The 11067-nt window shown below is 46.4% G+C and overlaps 1 protein-coding gene across 1 annotated transcript; it reads right to left on the bottom strand.

The window, feature by feature from the left end:
- Positions 1 to 10684: 10684 nt before the first annotated feature.
- LOC135442829 (calmodulin, striated muscle-like) lies at positions 10685 to 11053 on the bottom strand. Its single transcript, XM_064703099.1, has one exon. The coding sequence runs from the start codon at positions 11047 to 11049 to the stop codon at positions 10816 to 10818; it is 234 nt and encodes a 77-aa protein (XP_064559169.1). The 5' UTR covers positions 11050 to 11053; the 3' UTR covers positions 10685 to 10815.
- Between the last annotated feature and the right edge of the window lie 14 nt (positions 11054 to 11067).

The raw sequence follows: 11067 nt of genomic DNA, 5'->3' as shown, positions 1-11067 counted from the left end.
GCACTGAGGGCACCCTTGGCATTGAGGGTGCCTTGGGAATGGGGGAATCCTTGGGATTTGAGGGGACCCTTAGAAAAAGGGGAATCCTTGGGATTGAGGGATTGGGAATGAGGAGTAACAGGATGGGAGAGTGAACAGGGGGGATCTTGGCTGACAAGGGGTCAAAAGAGAATTCCTGGGATGATTTTGCTTGGAAAAGATCATCAAATCCTGCCCCAAATTCCATCAGCACATTCCTCAAAAAACATTCAGGAGTGCCTTGAATTGTTTTTTTTCCCTTTTATTTCCCTCATTTCCCATATTTTGAGGAAATGGGGATGATGGAAACCAGGCTCCCCAGGGAGCTGAGCTGAAAAGGAGCTTTGGCTTTTTTGTGGAAAAAAATGGAATTTTGTGGGGTTTTTTTGGTGGACAGAAGAGAGGAGTTTGTGCCTGTTCCAAGTAATTACATTTGGTTATTTTATGGGAATAATTCCCAGTAAGGTTTGGTTATTTTATGGGAATAATTCGCTTATTTTATGGGAAAAATTCCCAGTAAGGTTTGGTTATTTTATGGGAATAATTCCCAGTAAGGTTTGGTTATTTTATGGGAATAATTAGCTTATTTTATGGGGAAAATTCCCAGTAAGGTTTGGTTATTTTATGGGAAGAATTCGCTTCTTTTGTGGAAAAAAATTGAATTTTGTGGGGTTTTTTTGGTGGCCAGAAGAGAGGAGTTTGTGCTTGTTCCAGGTAATTACATTTGGTTATTTTATGGGAAGAATTCCCAGTAAGGTTTAACAATAACTTGTAAAAGCCAATGCGTAAATATGAAAGACAATTAATATATTACAATGTTACTAGATTGTATATAATTTATTATATTTATTCTTTATTATATTTATTATTAATATAATCCATTATATTTATTTTATATTATATATTATACAAGTAACATTATATTATTATGATGATATAAATATATTATAAAATTTATAAATTCTATAATATTAATATATTATTAATATATTCCATTAATATAATGAGAATATGGTATCATATATTATAATATAATGGATAATATCCTATAATGTATTACAATGTAATAATATAAATAACCCCATCATGCTAATATGAATAATATAATTATAATATAAGACAATTATATTTATTATAAACAATGTAATATGTTCATATTATAATATGATTATATGCTTATATATAATATATTATATTAATATAGTAATATTATAATTGTAATACTATGATAATTTTGGAGTAATTATACTTACAGCTACAATATTATAATGTTTATAGAATAATTTTATTTGTACTATGATATATTATATTAACTATATTGTCATTTATAATGTTATATTATATTATATTATATTATATTGTATTACATTACATTATATAAAAATTATAAATTCTATAATATTAATATTATATTATTAATATATTCCATTAATATAATGACAATATGGCATCATATAATATAATGGATAATATCCTGTAATGTATTATAATATAATAATGTAAATAACACTATCATACTAATACAAATAATATAATTATAATATAAAAATATTTATTATAAACAATGTAAATTTATTGTATTTTAATAGTGTTATATGGCTATATATAATATATGATATTAATATAGTAATACTGTAACTATAATATTATAATAATTATGGAGTAATAATACAGCTACAATATTATAATGATTAGAGAATAATTTTATTTGTACTATGAGATATATTATATTAACTATATTGTAGTTTATAATGTTATATTATATTATGTTATGTTATATTATATTGCATTGCATTACATTATATTACATTACATCATATTTTATTACATTACATAATATTATGTTATGTTATATTATGTTATGTTATATTATATTATATTATATTACATTACATTACATTATATTGCATTGCACAGCATTGCATTGCATTGCATTGTATTATATTATATTATATTATATTATATTACATTATATTATATCATATCATATTATATTATTATATTATATTATATTACATTACATTACATTACATTACATTACATTACATTATCTATATTGTCATTTGTATCAAGAGGCAGCCACAGCTTCTCTAGGAACCCCTGGCTGGGATGCAATTCCTATCTAAATATACCCCAACTAAATCATACCCTAAATACCCAAACGAACCCATCCCTCCACAATAACTTGCTGACGCCCTGCGGCCTCTCACAATTCCAGAGGAGAAAATAAAATCTTGTTTTTTCCCTTTGTTTTCCCTTGTACCACTCAGGATGCGGCGGCGGCGGCGGCTCCTCACAGCCCCCGAGTGCGCGGCCCTGGCCCGGAGCCCCGAGGGCTCAGCCCCGCTCAGGCACCCGCTGAGCCTGCCCCGAGGAGGAGGAGGGGGAAACCGGGGCCTTCATCCCACCCACGGCACACGGAGACATCGCAGAGGTGCTGCTGGGACAGCCGGGAATGTGCCCTGGAGCAGGGAGGGATCTGAGAGAGCTGGGAATGTTCCCTGGAGCAGGGAGGGATCCAGGAGAGCTGGGAATGTTCCCTGGAGCAGGGAGGGATCCAGGAGAGCTGGGAATGTTCCCTGGAGCAGGGAGGGATCCAGGGAGAGCTGGGAATGTTCCCCTGGAGCAGGGAGGGATCTGAGAGAGCTGGGAATGTTCCCTGGAGCAGGGAGGGATCCAGGGAGAGCTGGGAATGTTCCCTGGAGCAGGGAAGGATCCAGGGAGAGCTGGGAATGTTCCCTGGAGCAGGGAGGGATCCAGGGAGAGCTGGGAATGTTCCCTGGAGCAGGGAGGGATCCAGGAGAGCTGGGAATGTTCCCTGGAGCAGGGAGGGATCCAGGAGAGCTGGGAATGTTCCCTGGAGCAGGGAGGGATCCAGGGAGAGCTGGGAATGTTCCCTGGAGCAGGGAGGGATCCAGGGAGAGCTGGGAATGTTCCCTGGAGCAGGGAAGGCTCCAGGCAGAGCTGCCAGCACAGGGCAGGGCCTGCAGGGGCTCCAGGAGAGCTGCAGAGGGACTGGGGACAAGGCCTGCAGGGACAGCACCCAGGGAATGGCTCCCACTGCCAGAGGGCAGCCATGGGTGGCATCTTGGCAATGAGCAATTCCTGCCTGGGCTGGCATTGCCAGAGCAGCTGGGGCTGCCCCTGATCCCTGCAGTGCCCAAGGCCAGGCTGGAGCAGCCTGGGATGGTGGGCTTGGAATGGGATGGGCTTGAAGGGCCCTTCCCACCCAAACCATTCTGGCATTTGGGACACTCAGAATCCATCCCCAGGGGTTTTTATGGAAGTTGGGGATGGCAAAGGGAAGGGAGACCCTTCCTGGAGTGCTGAGATTGCCAGTGAAGCCCCCAGAGCCCAAAATCCCTTCCTGGAGAGGAGTCGGGGTGGGGATGGATCCAATGCCAGGCTGGGAGAGCTGGGAATGGAGGGAATTCCCTGGAGAGGGAGCCTGGGCTGGGATTTTGGGAAGGGATTCCCAGAGCAGCTGGGGCTGCCCCTGATCCCTGCAGTGCCCAAGGAGGGATCGGAGCCCCCGGGGTCGGGAATTGTCCCCGCTGGAATTGGAGGATCCCCAAGGTCCCACCCCAACCATTCCCCAATTCCATCAAAACCCCACAAGGTCCCTCCCCTTCCCAAAACCTTTCATTCCTCGTTTTTCCATGGAAAAGCTGGGAAAGGAAATCTGGGACTGGGGAATCTCCCAGAGAAATGCTGAGCTCTGGGAGGAATCAGAGGCTGGAAAAATCCCAAAAAACTGGGAGGGAAACGATGCTGGGAAAAGCGGGACAATCCCTTTTTATTTCCCCCTCTCCAGCCTGTCCTTATCCCGGAGCCGCCCGGGGCTTTCGGAGGGGGAATTTTTGGGAGGAATTTTTGGGTTAAATTCCCACAATTCCCACAAAACCTCGGGATTGGGATGCGGGAGCCTCTCCCGCCGCTGGGCGGAGCTGCTGCCCCGGGAACGGCGATTCCCGAATTCCCGCTGATCCCAAACCCGGCAAAAACCGGGAATTCCTGCTCCCCCGGATCCCAAATTCCCTTCAATCCCAAATTCCTGATCCCAAATCCCTCTGATCCCAAATTCCCCGGATCCCAAATTCCCCGGATCCCAAATTCCTGATCCCAAATCCCTCTGATCCCAAATTCCCCTGATCCCAAATCCCTCTGATCCCAAATTTCCTCTGATCCCAAATTTATTTTATGTTATTTATTAAATATATAATATTTATTTTATGTTATTTATTATTTATTATTTTTATTATATTTTATATTTTATATTTTATTTTATTTTATATTTAATTTTATATTATTTCATATTTTATTTTAATTTCATTATTCTATTTTAATTTTTATTTATTTTATAGTATTTTATATTATTTTATTTTTATTTTATTTTTATATTTATATTTTATTTTATTTAATTTTTTATTTTATTTAATTTTTATCCTATTTTAGATTTTATTTTATTTTATTTTATTTATTATTTATTTTATTGAATTTTTATCCTATTTTATACTATTTTTTATTTTATCTTTATTTTATTTTATATTTTTATTATTTTAATTTTTATTTTCCTTTGTATTTGAATTTATATTTTATCTTATTCTATATTTTTTATTTTATTTTTTTATTTTATTATTTTATTATTATTTTATTTTATTATTATTTTATTTTATTATTTTATTCTCCTTCCCAGAGTTGATTTGGGATCAGTTTGGGAATTCCAGGTGGGATTTTTGAGGAAAAAGTGGAGCTGGCAATGGGGGGGATGTGGAAATTTTAATTGTTCATCCAATCTGTGGAATTCCCATTTATGGAATTCCCATTTATGGAATTCCCGTCTGTGGAATTCCCATTTGTGAAATTCCTGTCTGTGGAATTCCCATTTGTGGAATTCCCGTTTGTGGAATTCCCATTTATGAAATTCCCGTCTCTAGAATTCCCATTTGTGGAATTTGCATTTGTGGAATTCCCATTTGTGGAATTCCCGTCTCTGGAATTCCCGTCTCTGGAATTCCTGTTTGTGGAATTCCCATTTATGGAATTCCCGTCTGTGAAATTCCCGTTTGTGGAATTCCTGCCTGTGGAATTCCTGTTTATGAAATTCCCGTTTGTGGAATTCCCGTCTGTGGAATTCCCATTTGTGGAATTCCCATCTGTGGAATTCCTGTCTGTGGAATTCCCATTTGTGGAATTCCCGTCTGTGAAATTCCCATTTGTGGAATTCCTGTTTGTGGAATTCCCATTTGTGGAATTCCCGTTTTTGAATTCCCGTCTGTGGAATTCCGGCAGCTCCAGCAGGGCTGTGACCCTGCCCGGCATTCCGGGACTTTGGGGGATTTTCCGAGGTTTCCTGGGAATTCACCCCATGGAATCTGCAGGTCCTGGCGCGGCTCCTGTGGGATTTGGGATCTTTCCTGATGTTCCCAAAGGCCCCAAGCTAAGGGTGGCTCAGATGATCCCACAGGATCCATCCCAGGTGATTCCTGTCCCAGATTCCACACCAGATGATCCCACAGGATCCATTCCAGGTGATCCCTATCCCAAATCCCACACTGGATGATTCCCCAGGATCCATTCCAAGTAATTCCTACTCCAGGTCCTGGCTTAGATGATCTCCCAGGACCCATCCCAGGTGACCCCATCCCAAATCCCGCACTGGATGATTCCCCAGGATCCATTCCAGGTTATCCCTCACTCTGGATGATCTCCCAGGACCCATCCCAGGTGATTCCTCTCCCAGATTCCACACTGGATGATCCCACAGGACCCATCCCAGATGATCCCTATCCCAAATCCCGCACTGGATGAACCCCCAGTTCCCATCCCAGGTGATTCCCAGATTCCACACCAGATGACCTCACAGAACCCATCCCAGGTGATTCCTGTCCCAGATCCCACACTGGATGATCCTCCAGGATCCATTCCAGGTTATCCCTAACTCCAGATGATCTCCCAGGACCCATCCCAGGTGATTCCTGTCCCAGTTCCCACAGCAGATGATCCCACAGGATCCATCCCAGGTGATCCCTATCCCAAATCCCACCCTGGATGATCCTCCAGGACCCATTCCAGGTTATCCCTAACTCGGGATGATCCCATCCCAGGGATAGGGTGGCTCAGATGATCCCTATCCCAAATCCCGCACTGGATGAACCCCCAGCTCCAATCCCAGGTGATTCCTCTCCCAGATCCCACACTGGATGATCCCACAGGACCCATCCCAGGTGATCCCAATCCCAAATCCCACACTGGATGATCCTCCAAGATCCATTCCAGGTTATCCCTAACTCCAGATGATCTCCCAGATCCCATCCCAGGTGATTCCTACCCCAGGTCCTGGCTCAGATGATCCCACAGGATCCATCCCAGATGATCCCTGTCCCAAATCCCAGCCTGGATGAATCCCCAGGGCCAATCCCAGGTGATCCCTGTCCCAGATGGTTCCCAGTTCCCATCCCAGGTGATTCCTCTCCCAGATTCCACACTGGATGATCCCACAGAACCCATCCCAGATGATCCCTATCCCAAATCCTGCACTGGATGATTCCCCAGGATCCATTCCAAGTTATTCCTACTCCAGGTCCTGGCTTAGATGATCTCCCAGGATCCATCCCAGGTGATTCCTGTCCCAGTTCCCAGATCAGATGATCCCACAGGATCCATCCCAGATGACTCCTGTCCCAAATCCTGCACTGGATAATCTTCCAGGATCTATTCCAGGTGATTCCCTGTCCCAAATCCCACCCTGGATGAACCCCCAGGTCCAATCCCAGGTGATTCCTGTCCCAGATTCCACACCAGATGACCCCACAGAACCCATCCCAGGTGATCCCTATCCCAAATCCTGCACTGGATGATCCTCCAGGATCCATTCCAGGTTATCCCTAACTCCAGATGATCTCCCAGGACCCATCCCAGGTTATTCCTATCCCAGTTCCCACACCAGATGATCCCACAGGATCCATCCCAGGTGATTCCTGTTCCCGTTCCCAGATCAGATGATCCCACAGGATCCATCCCAGATGATTCCCTATCCTAAATCCCACACTGGATAATCTTCCAGGATCTATTCCAGGTGATTCTTATCCCAAATCCCACCCTGGATGAACACCCAGGTCCAATCCCAGGTGATTCCTGTCCCAGATGGTTCCCAGTTCCCATCCCAGGTAATTCCTGTCCTGGTTCCCACACCAGATGACCCCACAGGATCCATCCCAGGTGATTCCTGTCCCAGATCCCACACTGGATGATCCTCCAGGATCCATTCCAGGTTATCCCTAACTCTGGATGATCTCCCAGATCCTATCCCAGGTTATTCCTACTCCAGGTCCTGGCTCAGATGATCTCCCAGGATCCATCCCAGGTAATTCCTATCCCAAATCCCACCCTGGATGAATCCCCAGGACCCATCCCAGGTGATTCCCTATCCCAAATCCCGCACTGGATAATCTTCCAGGATCTATTCCAGGTAATTCCTATCCCAAATCCCACCCTGGATGAACCCCCAGGTCCAATCCCAGATGATTCCTGTCCCAGATGGTTCCCAGTTCCCATCTCAGGTAATTCCCAGATTCCACACCAGATGATCCCACAGAACCCATCCCAGGTGATCCCTATCTCAAATCCCGCACTGGATGATCCTCCAGGATCCATTCCAGGTTATCCCTAACTCCAGATGATCTCCCAGGACCCATCCCAGGTGATTCCTACGCCAGGTCCTGGCTCAGGTGATCTCCCAGGACCCATCCCAGGTGATTCCTGTCCTGGTTCCCACAGCAGATGATCCCACAGGATCCATCCCAGGTGATCCCTATCCCAAATCCCACCCTGGATGAATCCCCAGTTCCCATCCCAGGTGATTCCTGTCCCAGATGGTTCCCAGTTCCCATCCCAGGTAATTCCTTTCCCACATTCCACACTGGATGACCCCACAGAACCCATCCCAGGTGATTCCTATCCCAAATCCTGCACTGGATGATCCTCCAGGATCCATTCCAGGTTATCCCTAACTCCGGATGATCTCCCAGGACCCATCCCAGGTTATTCCTACCCCAGGTCCTGGCTTAGATGATCTCCCAGGACCCATCCCAGGTGATCCCAGATCCCAAATCCCACACTGGATGATCCTCCAAGATCCATTCCAGGTTATCCCTAACTCGGGATGATCCCACAGGATCCATCCCAGGTGATTCCTGTCCAAGTTCCCAGATCAGGTGATCCCACAGGATCCATCCCAGGTGATTCCTGTCCAAGTTCCCACACCAGATGATCCCACAGGATCCATTCCAGGTTATCCCTAACTTGGGATGATCCCATCCCAGGGATAGGGTGGCTCAGATGACCCCACAGAACCCATCCCAGGTGATTCCTATCCCAAATCCTGCACTGGATGATCCTCCAGGATCCATTCCAGGTTATCCCTAACTCCAGATGATCTCCCAGATCCCATCCCAGGTAATTCCTACTCCAGGTCCTGGCTCAGATGATCCCACAGGACCCATCCCAGATTATTCCCATCCCAAATCCCGCACTGGATGATCCTCCAGAATCCATTCCAGGTTATCCCTAACTCCAGATGATCTCCCAGATCCCATCCCAGGTGATTCCTGTCCCAGTTCCCAGATCAGGTGATCCCACAGGATCCATCCCAGATGATTCCTATCCCAAATCCCGCACTGGATAATCTTCCAGGATCTATTCCATGTGATTCCTGTCCCAGATGGTTCCCAGTTCCCATCCCAGGTAATTCCCACATTCCACACCAGATGACCCCACAGAACCCATCCCAGGTGATCCCATCCCAAATCCCGCACTGGATAATCTTCCAGGATCCATTCCAGGTGATTCCTGTCCCAAATCCCACCCTGGATGAACCCCCAGGGCCAATCCCAGGTGATTCCTGTCCCAGATGGTTCCCAGTTCCCATCCCAGGTGATCCCAAATCCCAAATCCCACACTGGATAATCTCCCAGCACCCATCCCAGGTGATTCCTATCCCAGATATTCCCAGTTCCCATCCCAGGTGATTCCTGTTCCCAATCCCATCTATCCATCCCCATCCCCGGGTGCAGGGAACACCCTGACCAAGCTTTAGGGTGGAAAATCGGGATCAGGGAGAAACCAGGGATCCTCCAAACTTCCCAGGCTCCGAGTGCATCCCCTGGGCCTCGGTTAATTTAATAATCGACCAACAGCAGATGGAATTCCACTGGTCATGGATCTGCCAGGCCGGATCCTGCAATTCCAGGATTCCAATTCCAATGGAACTCCTTCTCCTCCAGAGGGACACTTTGGGGAGGAAAACCTGGATTTGGGAAGCAAAATCCTCTCCTTTTCCTGCTGAAAAAACCAAACCATCCCGTCCATCCATGTGTCCATCCCAAGGGATGATGGTGGGAATCTCCCACCGCTCTCCCGAGCACCAAATTTGGGGAAAAATGGGAAAAATGGATGAACTTGTTCTGTTGTTGATGGAGCTGCTGGGTTGGGATCCAGGCTCCCATTCAGGATCATCATCCGGAAAAACCATCCTGGGATAAGTGGAAAAAACACTCTGGAAATTAAACAACCCAAAAATAGAAGGAGAAAAAAAAAGGTCAGGCCTAAAAATACCGGGATGGGTTTGGAGTTGGATCCTGGCATGAAATAAATAATCCAGGTTTATGGGCAGGACTGATTTTAGCCATTCATTGCCACAGCTCGGCGTGACCCTGGCATTTTTTCTGGCTGGATTTTGGGGATTTTGGTGGATTTGGGGGATTTTGGGGCCGGACTTTGCCCCTGGGAGGGCGAGGGAAGGAGCCGGGAGCGAGCGTGGGCGCGCTGGGCTCTGCCGGGACCCGCCCGGCTTTCCCGGCAAAACAACCGGGATTGCCAAATTCCCAGCCCGGGGATGGGCTGGATCCAAGGTCCCCACGGAGCAGCTCGTTAGCGATGGAGCGTTAATTACAGCCATTAAATGAACTTTCCTCCCAATTCCTCTGTGGGGGGAATGATCCCATCCCAGGGTTCCCCCTCGTTGTGGGGAAACTGAGTCACGGCGAGTTTGGGAAAGGTGAATCCAGCTCTGCTCAGCTTTGGGGTGGGGATCAGGGATAAATCCAGTTTTTCCTAGGTTGGAAGAGGGAAAAGGAGCCCTGAGACCCTGGGGGTGGAGGCAGATCCCAGAGGGATGAGATCTGGGGAGGGGACGGCCACATCCTGGTCTCCAGCACCTTTCCAGGGATGGGATGGGATGGGAACAGGGATGGAGATGGGATGGGCACAGGGATGGGGCTGAGGAGGGGTTGGAGCCTGGCCAGGATGATTTGAGGGAACGTTTTCAGCAGGATCCCCCAAGGAGAAGCTGAATGAAGCAGCCACCAGGACGTGGGGGGACGTTTTTATTGGACTCAGGGGTGTCAGGGAATTCCCGGTGGCCTCTGGAATATCTGCAGACACGAGACATCCCACGGGGACCCCAAATCCATCGGCACCCCACACCCCATGCAGACGCCGTTGGTGAGGCTCCAACTGGGATAAAAGAGGATTTTTCCAGCCTGGAGAAGGAGGAAGGGGATGGAGAGGCTGGGGGAGAACCACCACAACCTCTGTTCCCTACGGGGGAAAAAAAAAAGATGGAAAAATTAAATTTAAAAAAAAAAAAAAAAAAGCACCACAAAAATCGATTTTTTCCAACCCCCAACATGAGAAGGGAGAGCCAAAATTTGGGGATTTTCCATGGGCAATGGATCCCAGGGAGGATAATGGATCCCATTACCTGCGGGACGGAGCCGGGGGTGGCCGGCGGGGCCGTCACTTCTCCGTCATCATCCTCACGAACTCCTCGTAGTTGACCTGCCCGTCGTTGTTGCAGTCGGCCTCCTTGATCATCTCGTCCACCTCCTCGTCCGTCAGCTTCTCGCCCAGGTTGGTCATGACGTGCCGCAGCTCGGCCGCGCTGATGTAGCCGTTGCCGTCCTTGTCGAAGACGCGGAACGCCTCCCGGATCTCCTCCTCGCTGTCCGTGTCCCTCATCTTCCTCGCCATCAGCGACAGGAACTCGGC

The sequence above is a fragment of the Zonotrichia leucophrys genome, chromosome 1A (genome assembly GCF_028769735.1).
Source record: "Zonotrichia leucophrys gambelii isolate GWCS_2022_RI chromosome 1A, RI_Zleu_2.0, whole genome shotgun sequence".
In the NCBI taxonomy this organism is placed as follows: Eukaryota; Metazoa; Chordata; class Aves; order Passeriformes; family Passerellidae; genus Zonotrichia; species Zonotrichia leucophrys.
Note: the sequence above shows the minus strand (reverse complement) of the source record. Positions and strands in the feature narration are given on the sequence as shown.